Genomic DNA, 21,142 nt, shown 5'->3' on the forward strand with positions numbered 1-21,142 from the left:
ATATATATATATATATATATATATATATATATATATATATATATTTAAAGATTAATTATTTAATAATTCTTTAAATAATAAAATCAACTAATCAAGATTAATTAATATTTTTTGGGCCTATTGGGCTTATCGGATGCGATGTATCAGACAAATTATTGTTTCATTTCTTGGCCAAATTACCTTTTGTAATTAAGGTAGTGTTTGCTACCGCTTTTAAAAATAGATTTGAGCTTTTTCTTGGCTTATAATTAGTATTTTAGCAGTTTGTAAAATTAGTTTTTGTTTTTGCTATTTTTTAAATAAGTTGTTTTGAACTATATTTATAAAGGTACTATGAACTTGTTTTTTCGATTTAAGTTGATTTTTCAGCGTCGTTGCAAACAACCTCAACTTTTAAAAATAAGTATTCGATATCAAATGAACTCACAATCACTAACTTCGGCTTTTAAATAAACTTTTGCAAACAGCACCTAATTGTGGGGGCGGGGAAAACAAGTTCAGATTAGTGGGTCACTAAGAATTTGAAATGCTACATCGGATGAAATACATATACACTGGGAAATTTTTAATTATTGATGTGGTTAAAACGATCCACTAAAGACACATACGCATGGGTATGTATGATTATGTGCAGATTAATAGTTAATAATCACTCGATGTATTTCATCGAATGTAACATCATATAAGCCAGATTAACGAGAGAAGTATAAAAGAAGTTCAAATAACATTTGAAATCAAACAAACGACGACTGTAAAATCGAAACAATATTTATCATTTCAGTTATTGTTTTTTTCCACTTGACAAATAAATATAAAATATTAGAGCATATAATTGATAAATAAAATTAGACCTATAAAGCTCGTGACCAATCAAATATCTAAATCAATATAACAAATTGGGACACTAGAAACAAATTATTTTGTTAGCATCCTCAATTGGTGCCATCTTATCTTATCATCAATTCCACCACCAATACAATTGAATTGCCTAAAAATGGAAAAATAAATAAATTAAATAGGACAAGAAAATAAAGTAATAATATAATAAACCACTAAAAAGTATTCAAGAAAAGCCATCAATGATTAGTGTTGACAACTTACACTAATACAAACAAAAATAAAAATAACATTATTATAAAATTGAACCATCCACCATTAACAAGTAACAACCAATTTATAATCTCCCACCGACACTGTAGTAATTTTTTTTAATCTCATTTATTCTATATATAATATAACATTTAATATTAATATTGGAAAAAAAGATGGATATGGCAAAATTACATAATGGAGCAAGCTTGAGGGTTTTCTTCACTGAAGTAGTTATCAGATCTGTTCACTTGACCAACGCTACCATACCCGGGCCCGGGCCCGTACCCGTACCCGTACCCGTTTCCATTCCCATAATACCCTTCGTAACACGGCTGCGGCGGCGGCGGAAACCCGTAGCCATGGTAATACGGGCCGGAGCTATAACCATCGTAACTCGGCCCCACGTAAGGAAAAACCGATGGGACACCGTTCACCGGAACCGGCTCGGGACCCTTCGCCGGCGGAGCCGGCTGCGGCGGCTTCGCGGCGGCCGCTTCCGGTTTTTTAGCCGGCTCGCCGCCCTTCGGAGCCTCCTTAGGTGGCCCGTCGGACTTGGGCTTCTCTTTCGGCTTTTCGGGTTCTTTGGGCTTTTCGAATGTAACTACTTTCGGCTTTTCGGGCTCTTTGGGCTTTTCGATGACAACAATTTTCGGCTTTTCGGGCTCTTTGGGTTTATTTTCGGGTTCTTTGGGCTTTTTTTCGGGCTCTTTGGGCTTTGGAGGCTCTTTGATTTCAATGCTTTTGATTACTTTGCCACCTTTGCAACATAATTTGTCACGAATTTTTTCAGGGCTGCAGCACACCACAATTATTGTGACCGTATTTGCCTTCTCATCATACACTTGGTCTCTAATTTCTTTAAAAAATTAAAAAAAATATTAAAAATTTAAAAAATATAAAAAATGAATAAATAAAATAAAATAGCGGCTATATATAATATGAAAAAAATGACAAAAAATGAGGTGATGGGCAATGGTTGAAAAATAAAATGTGTGATGAGTATGCATTGACATTTATATTCTACAAAGATTTAATTTCTTTCTCCCTTTAGTCTCATCTAGACAAATTAAAAACTATTTTGATGCATATGAGATCGATTAAATATTTTATTTTTATTTATTTAATCAACCAATTATAACATAGACCCGTGTATTATATTGATCGTAATAAACTCCGTAATCGTAATAATTCGCAAACCACACAAAAATTGTAAAAACCATCGTCGACGAGTCTTTTTAGAACGAGCTCAATTTAAAAACTATTGGTTATTCTAGACACATTAAAAAAGTGTGACACATTCTTCACCATAAAGTCATGAAAAAATGAAAAATAGGTAGACCATATAATTAATGAAATATTAGTATATATATAATTAAAATAATAATTAAAAAAAATAATAAAGAAAAAGGGTACTAACGGGGAAATTTGCAGAGGGTTTTCTTGATCTTCTTGTAGCAGCAAGGGCACTGGAGATCAACTTTGAGAACCATTGGGGTCACCTGGCAATATTATAAAAAGTATTAATTTAATTATATTTCAATTAATTAATTCATCATAAAATCATATATTTATATATACATATGTACACATTATATTATATATATATATATATATATATATATATATATATATATATATATATATATATATATATATATATATATATATATATATACCTTCTCTGCAGCCATGGCTATGAAATCACTGATGAGTGGTGGATCTGAATATTATGCTTCTGCAAGTAACTGAAAAGTATTCAGAGAATTTCTAGAGAGAGAAACTGAGGAGAGAGAGAGAGAGTGTGTGAAAATATTATTTGATTTGACAATAAATTCAAGTTGCCTTATGCTTGAAGGAGAAGATGTGAACCAAGTAATTAAAAAGGAGTTGTATTATTGTATAATTAATTTAAGGTCCACCTTTTTTTGTATTTTGGAAATTGACGTCCAATATGTCATGAAATGGGGTGGTGGGGCTGGGGTAGGGTGGGGTAGGGGGGTGGGGGGGGGGTGGGGGGTATGTTGCTGAGTCCTTACTCTGTGTTTGCATGTGCGGGCCTTGATAGACACAACTCACCTTCCATAATATTCTTATTTATTTTTTCATACATAAGCATGATTTAGTATTTATTACTATTTAAATTTAATTGTTACAATCCCCTTAAATTAGGTTAAATTACGAAAAAACAACACACTTATCCGTAATAACCGAAATTCCTTTCGATTAATTGTTGATCGAGTTTTTTAACAGAAAACATGTACAGTCTATTATTCATTCTGTTAAATCCGTGAATAGTCACTGTAAGGGGTTGGTGTAAGACGGGAAACAAACCTCAGGGGGTTTTTGATAATTACGAATGGGTGGGGGTATTTTTTATTATTTGGACTAAGTTTAGGGGGGTTTAGTAATTTAAGCTAAAATTAAATATGTGTTGAAAAAGGAACGAGGTTTGTTTGGTCAGATGCAATTATGGGCCATGCACCCCACATGGGCAGCCATGGACGCGTTTCTTTCAAGATTTTTTATTTGCTTTTTTTCTTTTTTCTTTTTAGTAAATATATTTTATTTTTATTTTTTTCAATTTTTTTTCCCTTCAATTTATGCATGGCTAATTTTCTTAATATTTGTGACAAAGCCCCTTAAATTACATATAATGTGAAATTTGGGAGTAATAAATAATAAGGGAAATTACCCAAAAGCCCCTCAATTTTTTTTTTATAGTTTTAAGGATACGCGAATTTTGCACTGCGAAAAATTAGTCTACAAAATTAGTCCGAAGAACATATAACTTTTAGCAAAATGCAAAAACTCAATTGTCCTAATCTGAAAGATTAGTCTACAAAATTAGTCCGAAGAACATATAACTTTTAGCAAAATGCAAAAACTCAATTGTCCTAATCTGAAAGAGTATTAGTGTCCAGGGATGTTTAGCAAATTGTCCTTAAATAATAAAAAAAAATCAAGTGGTTGTTTGGTTGTAATGATTGATGATTTAGGGATTTGTTGGCCCGATTTAATTAATTATGGTATTAAATGTATGTGCCTTTGGGGAAAATCATGATAATCTTCGAGATCTATGTTGCTAAAACACTTGATTGTATTTAATGTTCAATTATCGATGTAATTAATGAGTATATTTTCGAGTTGCATATCTATTACACCTACTATTCGAATTTTGATGTCTTATTTTTATTTATTTTTATGTTCTATTATTAATTAAAAAAAATTGATTCGATAAAAAGAATAATTAACGTACGTTTGTAATATATGAAGTAGAGGAATCTATTTTATTGGTTTATTCCAATCCCACATGGCATTCTTTACGTTAAATTGATCACACTTTTGTGACGAGTCTAAAATGGATGTTTACTTATTTTATTTTATTATTTTCGATCTTTTTGGTGATCAATTTTTTTTTTTTTTTTTTTTTTTTCTGGTAACGAAGAAACCCGCAAACATTGCTTTCGAACCGATTACCAAATTTCTCTTTCACTTTAATGTAAATATTGCCTCTTTTTTTTCATTTTCTTTTTTTGTTAGCAAGGCAAGAAAATTATGAGACAATAAATGAGAACAAAAAAGTCAATATTGATTTTCTCTCAGATGGGATATGTCGGTATTGTTTTTATCTAAAAGAAAAATCATATTAAATCCATCCTGTCTTCAAATAAATATTTTTAAATTAATTAGAAAAGTTACTCCATTTATTCTATAATAACTTTTTTTTTAAATATTTTTATTCGATATTATATGTCGTTTTAGATTTTCAATATTGCATTAAATATATTTTTTCATGTTTTAACCTTATTAATTCAACTCTAAGTATTAATTATCTCCCATTACATCATTAAATGATCAATGTTATTTTAGTCTTTTTAATGTATTTTTTCTAAAATTAAACAACATTTATCTTAATACTTGTGCCAGGCTCAAACACCGACAATTTATTAGGAACGGAGGGGTACCTTTAATATTTACAATTAATATATCAAAAACTATTAATTTTAAATATAATTATATTATTAAATATTTCATAATGATCCAAATATAGGAGCATCAATTTTAATAGTGTTTATAACCTCATACTATTTTCACACATAACAACAAATTTTGCTAAATTTGTATTAAAGCAAGTAGGCCAAAAAAAGTGTTCATTAGTTTTATTTTATTTTTAATTTGGGTGGGTGGGCACAATAATACAAGTGATTACAATAATAATTAGGTAAAAAAGAAAAAAGGAAAAAGTGTAAAAATGAGGGCTTCACTTTCAATTCCAAAATTATACTCATCCAATAATTAAATTACCATTCATGCACCTAACAAATCCACTTTTCCCACCCACCGATTTGCTTGCAAAAATGTATTATTCGTAAAGATTAATAATAACAAATAGGTCCCTAATCTTATCTTATATTATATATAAAATAAAAGCTTTTTGGTGTTGCCAAGAGTCATTCTTTTATGGCCTAAAATAAGATCAATTTAGTCTTGTTATTACTTATCATAATAGATAATATCTCAAGAGATTTGGATTGTCAGGAAAAAAAATTGATTTCTTTTTTTAATATTTAATAAAAGAAAAAAAATAATAAAAATTAACTTTTTTTTTCCATCTTAAAATCTAGGCCCATTTTCTATATATGTACGTTTCAAATAAGTCCATAGCTTAATGGGCCTATTGGGCCTGGCCCGTGCCTTATTTGAGATTACCAAATTAACCCGCTATCATTAAAAAATGGTAAACTACAACCACCCTTGAGGTATGGTCAATTTATGAAAAAACCCCTCTTGTTTGGATAATTACATCTACCCATTACCTATGATTTTTTCTTACATTTCCACCCTTATGGTGTCAAATTCAACATAATCATCTAGATTTCGTGGAATGTGCTCTAGTTTGTACTCGTTTTGTGTAAAAGTAGAGTTTCTGATGAACCACAATCTAGTATATATAAGCCAAAAAAAACACATTATGATCATCTTGCTTCAAAATGTGGAGTTCGAATGAGATAAAACGGGAGTTCGAATGGGATAAAAGGATACAAAAGTGATAATATTCCATATAATCAAGAAGATTCCACTAAATTTGAAATCGCAAGGGTGGACGTGTAAGAAGATTTATAGTTGATGGGGTGATTGTAATTACCAAAACAAGATGAGTGTTTTTGTAATTTAACCATACCTCAGTGGGGTGGTTGTAATTTACCCTTAAAAAAATAAAAATAAAAATAAAAAATAAAAAATATAATAACGACACAGATTAATCTTAATACTATAAAAAAATACATTTTCCTGAAAATATGAATTATTTTTTAAAATTAAAATTAAATGAAAATGGATAAGGATCCAAAATATTCGAGGAATTAATTCAAAATTATTCCAAAAACGAAAGACTATATGTGTTGGGGACGAGCGACGAAGCTGTCTGTACTATTGTGAGATGCATTTGATGTTAAAGATGCAATCGTTGACATTATTATTTCTCAAAAGGGCGATTTTTATTGCCGTCGAACAAAACCCGACATATATAATCAGATAATTCTTCGCTTTCTCGTAGTCAGTCAGTCCTTGTATGTTAATAATCAGCATGAGAAGCATATCCAACTTTAACATTTCGTGTTTCGACAACCATGTTATTGTATACATACGTAATATACCCAAACATACTTGCAACAAAATATTACCAAAAAGCCGGAAAAAAAAAAAAAAACCCAACGATCTCGCAATTGACAAAAGAAAACGAAAAAAAAAACACATCTTTAATTAGAAACACGTTCATCGACGCCTCTTTCACTTTCGAATTTCAACGATTACATCCAAAATTACATTCAACGTTCATTATAACAAGACTAATAATCTCCGGTGTTCAAATATTTTTTTTTGTTACCTACCTCTGTATTGACTTGTAAAGAACGACAGTCACGTATTTCGAGAGGAACCGATTGGTCGAGCCAAGTGCCACAACAGAGGGTTGAGTTCTATCTCTGTGCATGTACAGGTGGTTCAAAACGACATGCTGCGGCCTCGAGTGAGGTGGCGGAATCTCCATGTGCGACGAGGGGGCGTTCAGCAAAGTCAAAGTTAGATGAGGTGGCACTATCGGGGGCTCTTTTGCAAAATCCTCTTGCACGAGCTGCGTGTTGTTGTAGGTCGAATCGGGCGATTGCGGCGGCTCGAATCCTGATATGCTGTCGGTATCTTCCGGAACATAATCCTGCATATTATCTCGTCACTTTAAAATTCCAATAACGCATTAAATGTACCTTTTTTTCTTCCGATTTTACCCTCGTTAATCCAATTCTATTAAGCAATTTTTAACTCTCTTGTAACCTCATTAACTGGTTAAGGTTACTTTAGTCTTTTTTGTCCTTTTTTCTACGATTCGACCATATTATAAAAACTTAAAAACCTTAAACGGCAGATATTATTGCTCTCTCCGTTTCAAATTAATTTGTCATATTGGAGAATTTTTTTGTGCCGTATTATTTGTGATGCATTAATTACCGTTTTCTCAATTTTGCCCTTACCACTCCTAATTAATTAAGAGAAAACTAGTAGAAAGAAAATTAATGGGAAGGGTATTATCGTCATATTTTTCCCATGAAAGTTTGTAAGGAGTACTCAATAGTCAATAGTAAGTTGTTTATGCTATTTTTGTCGAATCTTTTGATATTTTTCCCACGATAGTTTCTAAAGATTCGATTTGCATTAAAGGTTATGGGTATCGTGCAAATATCGAAAAACAAATTTTACAGTAAGCAACCACCTACATTCATACATGTTCCGTTCGAAAAATATAAATCAGTAACCGAAAAAAAAAACCATTTTTACTATAGGAAGGACCAATGCTAATTCTTAACCAATCATGCGTCAGTTAAAATAGCAGACGAATATCTTAACCGAAAACTATGACAAGAAGCGAGTATTTTCACGAGAAGGAAGTGTAAAAAAAACAACGAAGATATCATTTAGTTCGGGGAGAAAAAGAAAACATACCTGCAAATCTAAAACATTAAAAGAATTTCCCGATTCGTCCTGTTCCCATGGCTGATCTGGAGAGTGCCTCCATTGTCCATCGACTATAAACCGATATTGATAAACTCCCGAAGGAAGTACTTTCATTATGGTGAAGTCTTTACCCGATCTTGCCAAAGGCCTTCTGTATTAAATTAAATTACCAAGATTCAATTTTTAATATAAATCTTCGAATCTTGATAAAGGATATACGCACACGTGTATATGTATGTATATATATACAAGAATAACCTCGTTTTCCAGTCGTCCCATGAACCTTCGACAGCAACTTCTTTTCCGCCGTAGCTCCATGTAATCATGGTCGGAATACCTTGCTCGTTGCTTGTGTCTTCGTAACCAGAGTTAGTTTGCATCCATGAAGGACTCGGTATGTTCAGTTCATCGGGTCTTTGTAAAGGCACCACAGGCATCTGTACACAAAATAAATGAAAAAAAATACCCACGTTCAGAAATCGATAAAGACAACATCTTGCAAGTTCAAACAGCTCGTTAACGATTGGAGGATAAATGCTCGAATTCGGAATCGATATCCCTTATGCAAACACGAGCTTTCCATTCTCTAAATAATCAACCAACGGAATAAAAAACGGATCTTTCGAGGAGTTACTGCCCGACAAAATTAAATCAAGAACTGAATGAATCCAGCATTAAAAGTGTTCAGATCTAGCTTAATCACCAAATGCTACAGTCAACCATGCATATATATTAATGAGAACAATAACCCATATGATACAACAGTCAAATAATACTACTACTACTACCATAAATTGCACTTAATTGTGACAAAAAGACCCCATTTTTATACACCACCTACCAATAAATTCAAGAAATCTTTGCCATTTTTCAAGAATTAAATTAAAAATATCTGAAAATAAATAAAATTGACCTGAGGTTTGAACATGAGAGGAGATTGGGTGGCTCTAGGACTTGGAGGGGGCGAAGGCCCCATCTCCTCACCTCGATCAGCCGCCATGCTAACCTGCGCAGCGCCGCCGTCCTCCGCCGCAAATTGGCCGTCGCTGCCACCATCCTCCCTTCCATTTGCATTTCCCATTTTTTTAAATCTCTACACTTACAGCTTCCTTTCCTTCACATCTACCATGCTAAAATCGATGCAAAAAAAACAACAAAAAAGAAAGAACAACAACTCGAGTAAAAGGGGTTTTAATTTAAGATTTGATTAGGGATTTACAAATTTCATTAAATTGATTTAAGAAAAAAAAAAAAAAAAAGGAATCCCTTTTGGTAGATTAGCTTAAAGATTGAATCTTTGGTGTTGGGGGGTAACAGTAAAAAAAGATGGATTCTTGATTTGTTGATTACTAGAAAGTAATTAATCCTGTGAATTTGGAACTGTATTATGATGTTATTTGTTGAGATGTGTGATGAAATAATGTGGTGTGGGACTATGGGGTGGGGTGGGTGGGGGTGGGGGGGGGGGGTGGGGGGGTGGGGGTCACATCATCCTTCTTGAAAACCACTCTCTGGTTATAATTTCCCTTGTGCTACTACTGTAAATTATTCTTCCAGATGTTTTCATTAATTTTTAGCAAAAAAAAATCAGATAGACTTACACTAGGTAATTAATAGAATCATATTAAATTATTTTTTTCAGATGTTTTTATTATTTTTTTTGGGAAAAAATGAATGAGATAGGGACATGCACTAGGTTGTATTTCACCGTAGATTTACATACAATCGTATTATTACACATCTATGTTGTGAAAATATGTGTGAAATATACCGTTAGCTATGCACGTGTATGTTGAGATCTGTACGTAAAAAAATGAGCCCCGATCGAAATTTCTAATGCGGCACTTGTAATTTTTTTGGATGTTTATTGCAAATGTTGTATCATGTATGTACTAATTTAACAAATTTGCTATTATTGGATTGGATTTGTTCAAAGGATAATGTAATAATTTTGGTAATTTTAGTGTATTTGTAGTGTGTGCATTTGGTGAATTTCATCAAGTAATATTCATGAATGTGTGTGTATATAATAATATATGGGAAAATTACAGTCTTCATCCCTCAAGTTTGCACCGATTTCATATTTGGTCCTCCATGTTCACCAAAAAACACATTTAATCCTTCTTGTTTCAATAATCTAACACTTTAGTTCATTTCCGCCAATTTACCGTTAGTTCGTCACTTAAGGCGGTGATATCCACATGTTTGATTCCGTTAATACTGACGGAAATTGACTAAAAATGTTGAATATTCAAAAACTGAGGGACCAAATGTGTAATATATGCAAATTTGAGGGGAGAAAACTATACATATTTTACACATACATATGGTGAGAGTAGGTAGATACGGTAAAAAATCACGGTTTACCATTAGTATTACCGCGGTAAAAAAAAATTAACTGGTAGTGATAGTTATTGTTGTAGGGCCCACATCATGATTATGAAAGCTCTAAAACAGTATTTCGTCATAAAAGCGTGGACCCTAGCACACATGCGACTTTTACTCTTTTGGCCCCCACCATAAAAAAGGACTGCTCCCAATTTCCATTTTCATTTATTTATTTTAATTATTTATTTTTCTGATTTTTAATTATTTTATTAAACCTTTGATTTGATAGAAAGAGACATATAACAAACGTTTCAACAATTACTATTTTTTTTCTGCTAATATTAATTAATTACCTCCATTTAATTTTTAGTTTCTTCAATTTCTTCAATTTCTTTTATACCCCTTAATTTTAAAGTAATTGTCATTTAATATAAATAAATTAAGAAATATGCATTTATATTTAAAAAAGAAAAAGAAAATGTAATGTGAGTTTATTTCTACCTCAAGCCCATTTACGAAGCGGGCCCATTTATTTACTTAAATGTATTTAAATTGGGTCTTGCAAAATTTCGGGCCGGGTTTTCAATTCACAGAACATTTTTCTCTCTCAGTCATTTAAGCAAACAGGTGATGCGCGCTCTTACTCTTGATCTTTTAGCCTCGAGATTTTGACGAAGCTTTGCTGCATTGTTTCGTCAGTTGATTCGAACTACGCAGTCACGTAATTATCTCGAAATTTTGCATCTTTTATTCGTTGCATATGATTTTTTTTATTTTTTTTTCTCCCATTTTTGCAGAAATTTTCAAACTCTCCATTAGTTCTTGCGTTTGATGGTTCAGTATATTCTGCAATGCTTTTTAGATTCATATGTTTTAGTTTTTGCTTCTTGTATAAGTTCGTGAATTGAGATATTTAGTATTTGATGATGAAATAAATATTGCAGCTTTTGTTTAGGTGCTCTTCTTACATTTAATGTATATTGCTAAACTCTTATCCTAATTGTTCTTTTCATTCATTTCAATCCTAAAAAATCCATGTTTTTTTCTGTTTAAATGCTTCCGATTTCTCTCACGTATAAAAGCATGACCGTAATTTACCCGGTATCGAATCTTGTTAATATCGAGGCAAATGCTTTTCCTTCATCGATGGAAAATATACCGAGGCTTGATTTGTTTTAATCACCGTTAGAAGTTGAGAGTTTTCAAATTCATCGAACTTATTTGAAAAACAACGGGTTTTAAATCAAACTCATCTCCTTTCGCGACGTGTATTTTCCTTTACTTTGTGAATTTCATTCATTCCTTTTATGCGTGTGCATTTATCTATTGTCGAATTTACACGTTGTTTCTTGATTGCCTGATTTTTCTCTGAGCAATTCTCCGATTTTCGACAGATAGAAAAAAAATGCACAAATTGCGTACCACTATTTTAGGTTACATAAGAATCAAGGTCCCTGCGCGAACGTCTTCTATTGGAAACGATCTTAATGGAACGTGCAAACATACGCAATTGCTTCGTACATGCAGCACAGCTGCAAGTACCGACGCTGATCAAGTGATGGATCGAGTTATTAAGCTGGTGAAAAAATTCGACAAGATTGATGCTGCCAAGGTAATAATAATAATAAATCGTGTTTGTGCCTGTTTTTTAAAGTCGTTTTTAAGTAATTACTGAAAAAAAAAAATGAACGTTTCGCAGGTGACGGAAAAAGCTGATTTTCAGAAGGACTTGAGCCTCGATAGCTTGGACAGAGTGGAACTCGTCATGGCTTTCGAGGAGGAATTCTCTGTCGAGATATCTGATGCAGAAGCAGATAAGCTGAAATGCTGTGCGGATGTTGCTAAATATGTCGTTTCTTGTTCCACCGAGAAAGTTCCAGAAGCTTCTTCTTAACTGTATTTTTATTACTGTTCGACAGCCAAACGTTAATTCCCCCTTGTAATAACGGTTACTGGATAGTGTTTCTTTGCTGCCTTTCGTACGCTTTCTTGGACAAGATCGAACTGAATGTCATAAATTTTTCGTATTTACTGAAATCCCAGTTGAGATATATATATATTTTTTTTTCTTGTTTATGTTTATAATCCACTCGAAACAGAGAAGAATGTACATCAGAATATTTCAAGCACGGAATACTTTTATGTGACGAAAAGTCCCATCCGCTCGAGACAGGTACTGTATGTTCTGTTTCGACTCTCTCTTTCCTTTGTACTCTTGTGAAGGTCTAGGAATCAAATTTATGTTGTGTGTGGTGTAGATACGAGCATCTTCACCTATTGATTTCAGCTTTATCCGTTTATTTTTGCCGGTAAAAGCTCGTCCACAAGGAGAACTCTTCGGGACATGAAGAACTTTAACGACACATATTCTTTCCAAGTTGGGAATTGCATGTAGATGAGAAGGAAGATCGATTACGAATTCTCCGTAACTATTTGTTCTGCCTTTTGCCCATGATTTCTTTTTCTTCCCGCTTGTGCCGCAGAAAACAGCCATTGATGCGCCTGCAAGTATTTATGGTGTATTTTTTTGAGGTGAGTTGTGTGTGTGTGTGTGTGTGTGTGTGTGTGTGTGTGTGTGTGTGTGTGTGTGTGTGTGTGTGTGTGTGTGTGTGTGTGTGAGACAGACAGAGAGAGAGAGAGAGAGAGAGAGAGAGAGAGAGAGAGAGAGAGAGAGAGAGAGAGAGAGAGAGAGAGAGAGAGAGAGAGAGAGAGAGAGATGCCAACTCAGAAAATGATTAATCGAAAGTGACATAAATTTTGAGAGAGAGAGAACCTGAGACAGGATATGGATGGCCGGAAAGTTTGTCATGTGCGCCAGCATGGCAGAGAAGTTTGCCGCTAATAACAACCGTGGAGAGCTTTTCTTCACCGTAACCACCCCAGTGCACCAGCTCATCCCTCCTCGGTAATTCAGCCGCCAAGCCCTTGGCTTTTCCGGCGGCAGTTGCCGGAGTTTGCAGAAAAACTAAGCATATCATCATCTTCACCGAAACCATTTGTCCAAGGAAGTAACGGCTGATCATGTTCGTCTCTAGCAGTTTATGTCAAATCAAGACGAAGGGATAATGAAGCTAAAAGATACCACCTCCGGGGTTTTTATACAAGGTTTTCGCATGGTTTGTGAAATTACAACTCTGCCCTCGACCGAATTTGAAGGTTTGCTTTTCAGCTTAAGGTAAGATTTTTACATTTATCGACACATAAATATGAATACGTATATTAAGTTGATGTATCAGTTCCTAGGTGGATTCTAGCCTCGTCGACCTAAGATACGAAGGAGGGGTAAAATAGTCCATGTATACCATATTTTAAAATTTCTTGAATTTATTTATTTATTTATGGAAAAAGAGTAAACTGTGTTTAGGTTGGTAAACAAGCAGTTGAGTTTTTGAGTCTGATTGTCAAGCCTGTCCCAACTGTTTTTCTATCTACTCAAATATACGTGTGTGTTTGTGTATACTTTTCGATAATTCGATGGTTTAATTATTATTTTTTATTTTTATATATATTCGAATCAAGAACTAAAACACGAAAGTAACTAAAATAAAAATAAAACAATATATTTCAAATTCAAATACTAAAAATTTTAAACAGTATTTTACAATGCTGATTATAAAAAGGGGGTAAATACAACCACCTCCCTGAGTTAAAGTTTAATTACAAAAAAAACCTTATTTTTGAGAAATTACATCCAGCTCCCTGGAGTTTGTATATTCCTTACATCCACCCCCTACAAAGGGTGTTAATGTAAAAAATCTACAAATCGCAGGAGGTTGGATGGAAAAATGAGGGGTTCTTTTTCTAAATAGATGTTACCTCAGGGAGACGGTTGTAATTTACCAAAAAAAAATCGGAAGCTATAATCGACCATTCATGTATAAATAGGCCTTGTTCTCGGAAAAATTAGTTGTGGTTGTCACAGCTGAAAATCCGGAATATTCCCCATTTTTCTTTGCTGTGCAAATCTCACCGATTTTTCTCAGAAGTTGGTGATTCTGTACAAATGGTTGTGCTACATATTCTTCATAAGGCATCCACTGCAATTTCAAAAAACGAATTACGTACGAGAAAAGCCACCAGTCGTATTTTTTTTTTTCGTGTGCAAAAGACGATTTATGTATGCATTATAATCTCGAAAAGCAAACCTGGGCTGCCTCGATTTCTGATTCTTGTGGCTGCACTTCCTCAGAGAGTGGTTCGAGCATGCACACGAAGAACAAATCCGACTTCTCGAAATACGACTGATGACTCTGTCTGAAACTCCCCGAAAAACATATATTTTTAGTAACAAATCATATACTCGAGAAATCGGAAAATAAGAAAACAGGTGATAATATTCGAGAAATTTGATCGAGTATTACTACCTGAATGCTAGTACTTCTACAAATTTCGAGTCAATCTGAAATAAAACCATAGTTTAAAAAAAAAGGAAAAGAAAAAAAACAAAACTAAGAATTCGTGTCGAATAAGAAGAAATGAATCTTACTCCAGTTTCTTCTTTTACTTCTCTAACTGCAGCATCACATATATCTTCACCCTATATAATAAATAAATGAAAAATAAATAAATAAATAAAAATGATCATATTAGTGTATGAGAAGTTTCCGTATTTCATATTTTCTCTTCGATTATAAAATCGAAACCTACCTCATCGACAACCCCGGTAGGAAACTTCCACACACCTGATCCTCGGAACTTTCCACTCTTCTCCTGAACTACCAAAACCTATATGCATTACAAATTTCTTAAAACGGGGTAACTCCCTAGTTTTCGATATTTGATCGAGAAATAAGTTTTTAAATGTTTCGTAAAAAATAATATAGACAAATGTTCATTCACAAATAAGCCACAATAGCATTTTAAATTTTTAAATGAAAAACGACGGAACATACTTCATTCTTGTCGTTCAAGACGAATGCACCTATACCGACTCGATGCGACGCGTTAGCCGGCAGAGTATTTGCAGTACTAGGGAGCCAATTTACGAGCATCAAATATTTAGGTTCCGCATGGTGGAAATAGAATCCTTCCTGCAAATAAAAGATTCCGTTCACACCATTTGATCAATAAATTTCAAGATAACTCAACGTAAGAATCTTTTTCGAATTGTACGAAGAGAATGTAACCGAAACCTTAACAGTAGGTTCGACGAGATTAACGAGCTCGATAGGTATTTTAATCCATATGCCCTTCTTTCCCTGCAAAGTCATCCACTAAATTAATACAGTCGGGACTAGCAAAATTATATTAATTTAGCAAAATATTAAATTTATCGAACTAATAATTTAGTAGGGTTTTTACCGAAGTCGGGACCAAAATAAACTATTATTTAAGCGAATTTATTAATTTATCGAGTTTCGACTATAGCTACAACCTTAAAACACCATATTACCCAATAAGTGGAATTTCACCAGACAGATTTACACACACTCACACACACACACACACACACACACACACACACACACACACACACACACACACACACACACACACACACACACACACACACACACACACACACACACACACACACATATATGTTTATATGTGTATATAATTAACACAGTACCAGCTGTCTCCAATGGGAAAGAGAGGCTCTGAGTAGAGAAGCAAAAACAAGAGGATCCAGGGGCACATTGGTAATTTCAACTATGACTCCACCATGGTCATCGTTTACACCCTCCAGTAACACTCTATCAGCCTTCTGAACTGATGATTTCTCCGGCGAAGAACTCATCGGAGATCTACTGTTCACGAAAACCCCAAATCTTTTTTTCCCTGCAACAAAAAAATAAAAAAGATTCAATTTTTAGATATTTATGAATCTTGAAATTAAAAAAAGAAGAAAAAAAAAAACCTCATTTAAAAATGGAATAATTAATTTATTGATCGAGGGTTGTGATGTAATTTGGACCTTGAGAGAGAAAGGGCGGCTTTGAGGTGGAGAAGGGGCGGCGTTTGGCGGCGGAGGAGGAGGAGGAGAGAGAGAGAAGTCTGGTGGTGGTGAAACAGAGTACAGAGGGCCGATACAGAAACCTTGTTGACATTAACATATGACACGTGGACACTGAATCAAGATGCTTGCTTTATTTAATGGGGATTTTTTTTTTTTTTGCTATCATTCAAATGAGGATGAGAAATTACAGGAACGAGATCGATATATATATATATATATATATATATATATATATATATATATATATATATATATATATATATATATATATATATGCAGAAAGAATGAATGGAAGATATTAGCAGAACCTTAATTTATGGAGTTGTTATCAAACTTGCCCATCTGAGAAGAGTTCACAACTGGGCAACTTGGGAATTGCCATTATCGTTATTTAGTGTTCTTTTATGGTTTTTCGGAATTTGCGTTTTGCACCCCATAATTAACCCTGATTGGCGCTTTGCACCCCAAAATTAACAGTGTTTGGCTTTGTGCACCCTAACATCTTTGCAAATTTTAAGATGTTAGGGTGCACAAAGCCAGACACTGTTAAGTATGGGGTGCAAAACGCAATTTACCCATTTTTGCTATGTGGTCCATAAATATTTGAGGAAATAAAAATATATGTCAAATTACGGTCATCCCTGAGGTAATGTTAAATTACAAAAAAAACTCCTCTTGTTTGTAATTACAGTTACCCCTCAACTATGTATTATCGTACACGTTTACTCTTACGATGCCAAATTTACGTACTGAATGAGATTTTTTTTTCGTAAAACAATACATAGTTCAAGCGGATAGTTGTCCGAAATATCTAACAATAAATATCAAATAATACTAGAAGGGGGTAAATGTTGCATAAAATAAATAATTCGAACTCGAAGTAGGCCCGGCCCGAACCTTGTAAATTATATAATGTATTTGCATAATTAGGGCCCGTCATTTATAGGCCCGTGCCTTATATATATATATATATATATATATATATATATATATATATATATATATATATATATAAACGATAATCATCGAGCCGTTAACTTTTCAGCCGGAGTATCAAATTAGACGGCGGTGCCGCTAACCCCACCTCCGCAGCACCGCGGCCGCACATGCTGTCCGCCACTACCTGAACTGCCATATTTACGACTGGTAAGATACTTCAATTTCTCCTCCCCATTTTATACATATTCTGTAATATGTTTACATGAACTTTAGGTTATTATTACGGGTGTTGATTCGTCGATTTTATTCTTCCCCGAATTAGTTATATTTTGTGTTGTTTATTTTCGAATTTTATTTGGTGTTTTTATAGATTTAGAGTGTGTGGAATTTGTGATTGCAATTTCAGCTGAATTACAAGTTTCTCGCTCTAAAAGTTAGAGAATCGTTTCTCACTCTAAAAGTTCGAGGATCGTTTCTCACTCTAAAAGTTCGAGAATCGTTTCTCACTCTAAAAGTTCGTGAATCGTTTCTCTAACAGATTGTTGGAACAAAATTACAGAGCAGATAATAAATTAATTTTAATCTCGTTTATTGTGTGTGGCTTCCGATGGTTTCAGGTTACGTATTTTTCGCCGAACAAAGCTGCTGCTGTTTAACAAGTTTTGAAGACAGCATATTTTTCCTGACATGGTATTGTAACCTAAATGAATTGGTTCTTGATTTGTACAAACATACATTGCTGTAAATTATTTAGAAATATGGATTTTATAGTTATGCTAATATACAGATTCTTTTGATCAGTCTGGCCGAAAAGAAACGGTTTTAGATTTGGCGAAGTTTGTCGACAAGGGTGTCCAAGTCAAGCTCACCGGTGGAAGACAAGGTAAATTTTGTGCTTATTTGAAGTTTCTGGCCGTTAATTTATCGATTTATTATCCGGCTGTGAAATGTCTCAGTGAAGTTGTGTGTGCTTTATGAATATTTTCGTGCCATTATTTAAAAATTGACCCATCGAATCTCCGTAAGATGTCATCAACTGAAGTGGCTTTCGCCTTTCGTAATATGGAGGATTCTTTCGTTTGAATGATTGTGTCGCCACAATGATTGTAAATAAATAATTTTCTCAGTGCAAAGTCATTTTTCGAAAATATCGTACTTGTACTTGTATGGAGTATATATAGGTCTGTTTTGTGGTCTTTGCTTTGCTTTGATTTATCGACTTGGTAGTAGGTATGTGTTTGCATGCACAGATTTTCGTCTCATTATATTGTTTGACAAACTTGCTTCCTTGAAAGGACTAGATCCAATTAAAAGTGAGCCAGAAAGTTTTATCGTAATATCTTTTATGATGTACCAGAAAAAAAATCTATTAACTGAAAATTCGGGTCGATTTGCACCAAACTGCAAGTGTAACTATGTGATTTCTCATTTCACTTGTGTAAGAATTTAGCATCATTCTGTCATTGTTGGACCAACGTATTAAAACAATTGATCAGATAATTTTGAAGCTAATTTTAATAATGACTAATCAGCATCCCGTGGTTAAATCAATTGCTCGCTGTATGTAGCATTTCGTCATTTTTTGGGTTTACCAGAAGTAAGTAACTACTTATGTTTCTTCCAGTGTCTGGGATTCTAAAAGGATATGACCAGTTGCTGAATCTTGTTTTGGACAAAGCAATCGAGTTTCTCAGAGGTAATAATCGTAGGATTATCATATACTAACTGTCGTCACTTTTAGGATATCGTAGTATTAATGTCCATACACTTTCTTACGTATATTCATTATGGTTGCAGATCCAGACGACCCACTGAAAACTACCGAGCAGACCCGACACCTTGGCTTAATCGTATGTTCTATCACCCTGTACAACATTTAATGCATATATATAATATATGTCGTATGTATCGAATGTATTTGAGCTGTGCATTAATCACGACTCAATTCAATCAACGCAGTTACACAATCCAATGAAGAGTTGGGTTAAATATGATATGATTGAGTCTTGCTGGCCAACGGTCCTAATATACCTTAGAATTGAACGAATATTGTTAGAATCTTCTTGCTGGAAGTTGAATTTGAACGCATATTCCTAGAATCTAAAAGATTCCGACGATCATATACCTCAGGGGTGTAATTGTAATTTCGCAAACCAAAAAGGGGCTTTCGTAATGTAGGCATGCATACCTTAGGGGTTGTTTGTAATTTACCCTAAATTCATATTCAGATTCGATTGTCAATCTACACTGCCATCTATATCGTACCATTCACATGTTGGATTTTGGAAGGGTATTTTTGGAAATCCTTGTCGCACATTTTCAAGAGCCTCTCGTGTTTGATTCAAGTTTGTGAATCTTTTTAGAAAAAAAAATTGTACTCGTTATTGACATGGGTATTATTGTCATTCTGTCCACTTTTAACTAAAAAAAAGAAAATCTACACTGCTCGAAATTAACAAATCTTTATGTAAAGTTCGAATGTTAATATTTATTACTCTCTAAATATGGTGTGATTTTTCTACTGCAGGTTTGTCGGGGGACTGCTGTGATGCTCGTTTCCCCCACCGATGGAACCGACGAGATTGAGAATCCATTTGTCCAACCGGACGGTGCATAGAAGAACTTTCAACGTTGTCGATTCCTTATTTTACTGTTTCCTATTTCTTTGGGTGATCATATTTGCAGAAATTAGTTTTATACAGTTTATATTAGTTTCTTAAGTAGTTGCCTTGGCCAATGAAAGAAAAAATCCTATTGGCCAACCAACTGTTGGATTAATTTCTATGTGAAGATATTTTATAACTTTAAATCAGAAATAAGCTTTGTACAGGTGCTGCAGGGTTTGCCTTTGGTATATTCGGTGGATTTCATCGGGTTATATCGTACTATACACGTGTATATAAAGTTAGTTATAACTATTAAATAAATATATATATCATCTATCATAAATGAGAGTGAAAATTCAGACATAAGGAACACGATCTAGTTATCATCAAACTGCATCTTTAAGTTGTGATCCGACTGGATTCGTGGTGGGTTGGTTTAGAGAGATGGGTAGGTCTGAACTTGGACCTGCGGATGAACCTACAAAAAAGGAAAGAACTGGACTTAGGTCGGAGTTAGCACTCCGACGGCCAAGTCAGTAACTTCTTGAGGAAGATATTATGTTTTTTGTAATTGGTGTAGAAGGTTTGTATATATATCGATACCTGTATTTAGTGCCCCTATTTATACTAGAAAGGGGGCGGACGTCAAATATTCTCCAATTTAATTTACCTGTCCAATTGCGGTAATTAGACATTTCGGCCTCCAAATTAACTTCAATACAGTTTAGTATGTCATTTCATTGGCTGCTGCAGCTGCAAAAAGTAAGAGACCAAAGCGACATTCCTCTGCGCCTGTCAGTGAATTAGACAGGCATTAAATACCTCCACGTGCAGCTAGCACCGACTCCCGGACTGGTCGGGCGAGAAGCCTTGCGAGAGAGCGAGAGAGCTTCTCGTTCTCGCGAGCGAGAGAGCTTTTCGTTCTCGCGGGTCGCTTGGTCCCTCTCGCCTAACAAGACGTCAGCTTAATGGGCTCTCCTCTCTTGGTGGGTTTAATGGTGCCTTTTGACCCTAATTGGGCCCTTGAGCTTCACTGGATCTGCCAAACGGTAATGAACTGGATCAAGTTGTGACAAATTAACTACAAAAATATAAAAATTAAAAGTGTCACCGAATTTCAACAAAAATTATAAGTATTTTGTAAACCCCTCATATATAGACAATGTCAAATTACCAAAAGACCCTCATATATAAAATCTTTTAAATTATG

General features: G+C 34.0%; 6 protein-coding genes across 9 annotated transcripts; 2 read left to right on the forward strand and 4 right to left on the reverse strand.

Moving 5' to 3' along the window:
* Positions 1–1,103: 1,103 nt before the first annotated feature.
* Positions 1,104–2,957, reverse strand: LOC105961894 (uncharacterized). Its single transcript, XM_088822154.1, has 3 exons — positions 2,769–2,957; positions 2,510–2,591; positions 1,104–1,948 (listed from the first exon to the last, which is right to left on the reverse strand). Exons 1-3 carry the CDS (start codon positions 2,781–2,783, stop codon positions 1,281–1,283), a joined length of 765 nt encoding a protein of 254 aa, XP_088678280.1. The 5' UTR covers positions 2,784–2,957; the 3' UTR covers positions 1,104–1,280.
* A 3,861-nt stretch (positions 2,958–6,818) lies between these two features.
* Positions 6,819–9,619, reverse strand: LOC105962189 (SNF1-related protein kinase regulatory subunit beta-2). Its single transcript, XM_012986486.2, has 4 exons — positions 9,014–9,619; positions 8,359–8,537; positions 8,089–8,251; positions 6,819–7,306 (listed from the first exon to the last, which is right to left on the reverse strand). Exons 1-4 carry the CDS (start codon positions 9,179–9,181, stop codon positions 6,980–6,982), a joined length of 837 nt encoding a protein of 278 aa, XP_012841940.2. The 5' UTR covers positions 9,182–9,619; the 3' UTR covers positions 6,819–6,979.
* A 1,375-nt stretch (positions 9,620–10,994) lies between these two features.
* Positions 10,995–12,477, forward strand: MTACP3 (mitochondrial acyl carrier protein 3). Of its 2 annotated transcripts, none has more exons than XM_012986483.2 (3): positions 10,995–11,149; positions 11,823–12,040; positions 12,128–12,477. In XM_012986483.2, exons 2-3 carry the CDS (start codon positions 11,834–11,836, stop codon positions 12,320–12,322), a joined length of 402 nt encoding a protein of 133 aa, XP_012841937.2. In that variant the 5' UTR covers positions 10,995–11,149; positions 11,823–11,833; the 3' UTR covers positions 12,323–12,477. The 2 variants fall into 2 exon arrangements, with proteins under 2 accessions (XP_012841937.2, XP_012841936.2); XM_012986482.2 differs by having other exon boundaries at positions 11,037–11,055.
* Positions 12,478–12,550: 73 nt separating this feature from the next.
* Positions 12,551–13,516, reverse strand: LOC105962185 (Pollen Ole e 1 allergen and extensin family protein). The gene is made up of 2 exons (XM_012986480.2): positions 13,202–13,516; positions 12,551–12,930 (listed from the first exon to the last, which is right to left on the reverse strand). The coding sequence occupies exons 1-2, from the start codon at positions 13,449–13,451 to the stop codon at positions 12,551–12,553; spliced, it is 630 nt and encodes a 209-aa protein (XP_012841934.2). The 5' UTR covers positions 13,452–13,516.
* A 474-nt stretch (positions 13,517–13,990) lies between these two features.
* On the reverse strand, positions 13,991–16,798 carry NUDT2 (nudix hydrolase homolog 2). Of its 2 annotated transcripts, none has more exons than XM_088822156.1 (9): positions 16,696–16,798; positions 16,001–16,209; positions 15,561–15,626; positions 15,321–15,458; positions 15,076–15,153; positions 14,915–14,965; positions 14,793–14,827; positions 14,574–14,682; positions 13,991–14,465 (listed from the first exon to the last, which is right to left on the reverse strand). In XM_088822156.1, the coding sequence occupies exons 2-9, from the start codon at positions 16,166–16,168 to the stop codon at positions 14,286–14,288; spliced, it is 825 nt and encodes a 274-aa protein (XP_088678282.1). In that variant the 5' UTR covers positions 16,169–16,209; positions 16,696–16,798; the 3' UTR covers positions 13,991–14,285. The 2 variants fall into 2 exon arrangements, with proteins under 2 accessions (XP_088678282.1, XP_012841933.2); XM_012986479.2 differs by having other exon boundaries at positions 16,346–16,748.
* A 589-nt stretch (positions 16,799–17,387) lies between these two features.
* Positions 17,388–20,155, forward strand: LOC105962188 (sm-like protein LSM7). 2 transcript variants are annotated; one of them, XM_088822157.1, is made up of 7 exons: positions 17,427–17,533; positions 17,697–17,759; positions 17,944–18,016; positions 18,128–18,209; positions 18,951–19,022; positions 19,124–19,176; positions 19,854–20,155. In XM_088822157.1, the coding sequence occupies exons 3-7, from the start codon at positions 18,014–18,016 to the stop codon at positions 19,941–19,943; spliced, it is 300 nt and encodes a 99-aa protein (XP_088678283.1). In that variant the 5' UTR covers positions 17,427–17,533; positions 17,697–17,759; positions 17,944–18,013; the 3' UTR covers positions 19,944–20,155. The 2 variants fall into 2 exon arrangements, with proteins under 2 accessions (XP_012841938.2, XP_088678283.1); XM_012986484.2 differs by lacking the exon at positions 17,697–17,759 and having other exon boundaries at positions 17,388–17,533.
* The last annotated feature ends 987 nt before the right edge of the window (positions 20,156–21,142 follow it).

The sequence above is a fragment of the Erythranthe guttata genome, chromosome 8, assembly GCF_056151865.1.
Source record: "Erythranthe guttata isolate IM_541 chromosome 8, IM_541, whole genome shotgun sequence".
NCBI classification, from domain to species: Eukaryota; Viridiplantae; Streptophyta; class Magnoliopsida; order Lamiales; family Phrymaceae; genus Erythranthe; species Erythranthe guttata.

What these genes read in the sequence shown, in the direction of transcription:
- NUDT2 (XM_012986479.2), bottom strand. Translation starts at nt 16,484, where the DNA reads ATGTTAATGTCAACAAGGTTTCTGTATCGGCCCTCTGTACTCTGTTTC. An exon ending in TCGTCGAACCTACTGTTAAG is followed by an intron (nt 15,459 to 15,560) that starts GTTTCGGTTACA and finishes TTTTATTTGCAG; the next exon opens with GAAGGATTCTATTTCCACCA. An exon ending in AAGTAAAAGAAGAAACTGGA is followed by an intron (nt 14,828 to 14,914) that starts GTAAGATTCATT and finishes GTTTTATTTCAG; the next exon opens with ATTGACTCGAAATTTGTAGA.
- LOC105962188 (XM_012986484.2), top strand. An exon ending in GCTCACCGGTGGAAGACAAG is followed by an intron (nt 18,210 to 18,950) that starts GTAAATTTTGTG and finishes TGTTTCTTCCAG; the next exon opens with TGTCTGGGATTCTAAAAGGA. An exon ending in AGCAATCGAGTTTCTCAGAG is followed by an intron (nt 19,023 to 19,123) that starts GTAATAATCGTA and finishes TTATGGTTGCAG; the next exon opens with ATCCAGACGACCCACTGAAA.
- LOC105962185 (XM_012986480.2), bottom strand. Translation starts at nt 13,451, where the DNA reads ATGATCAGCCGTTACTTCCTTGGACAAATGGTTTCGGTGAAGATGATG. An exon ending in CCATCCATATCCTGTCTCAG is followed by an intron (nt 12,931 to 13,201) that starts GTTCTCTCTCTC and finishes AAATACTTGCAG; the next exon opens with GCGCATCAATGGCTGTTTTC.
- LOC105961894 (XM_088822154.1), bottom strand. An exon ending in AACCCTCTGCAAATTTCCCC is followed by an intron (nt 1,949 to 2,509) that starts GTTAGTACCCTT and finishes AATTTTTTAAAG; the next exon opens with AAATTAGAGACCAAGTGTAT.
- MTACP3 (XM_012986483.2), top strand. Translation starts at nt 11,834, where the DNA reads ATGCACAAATTGCGTACCACTATTTTAGGTTACATAAGAATCAAGGTC. An exon ending in ACAAGATTGATGCTGCCAAG is followed by an intron (nt 12,041 to 12,127) that starts GTAATAATAATA and finishes AACGTTTCGCAG; the next exon opens with GTGACGGAAAAAGCTGATTT.
- LOC105962189 (XM_012986486.2), bottom strand. Translation starts at nt 9,181, where the DNA reads ATGGGAAATGCAAATGGAAGGGAGGATGGTGGCAGCGACGGCCAATTT. An exon ending in CTCTCATGTTCAAACCTCAG is followed by an intron (nt 8,538 to 9,013) that starts GTCAATTTTATT and finishes TTTTGTGTACAG; the next exon opens with ATGCCTGTGGTGCCTTTACA. An exon ending in TGGGACGACTGGAAAACGAG is followed by an intron (nt 8,252 to 8,358) that starts GTTATTCTTGTA and finishes AATTTAATACAG; the next exon opens with AAGGCCTTTGGCAAGATCGG.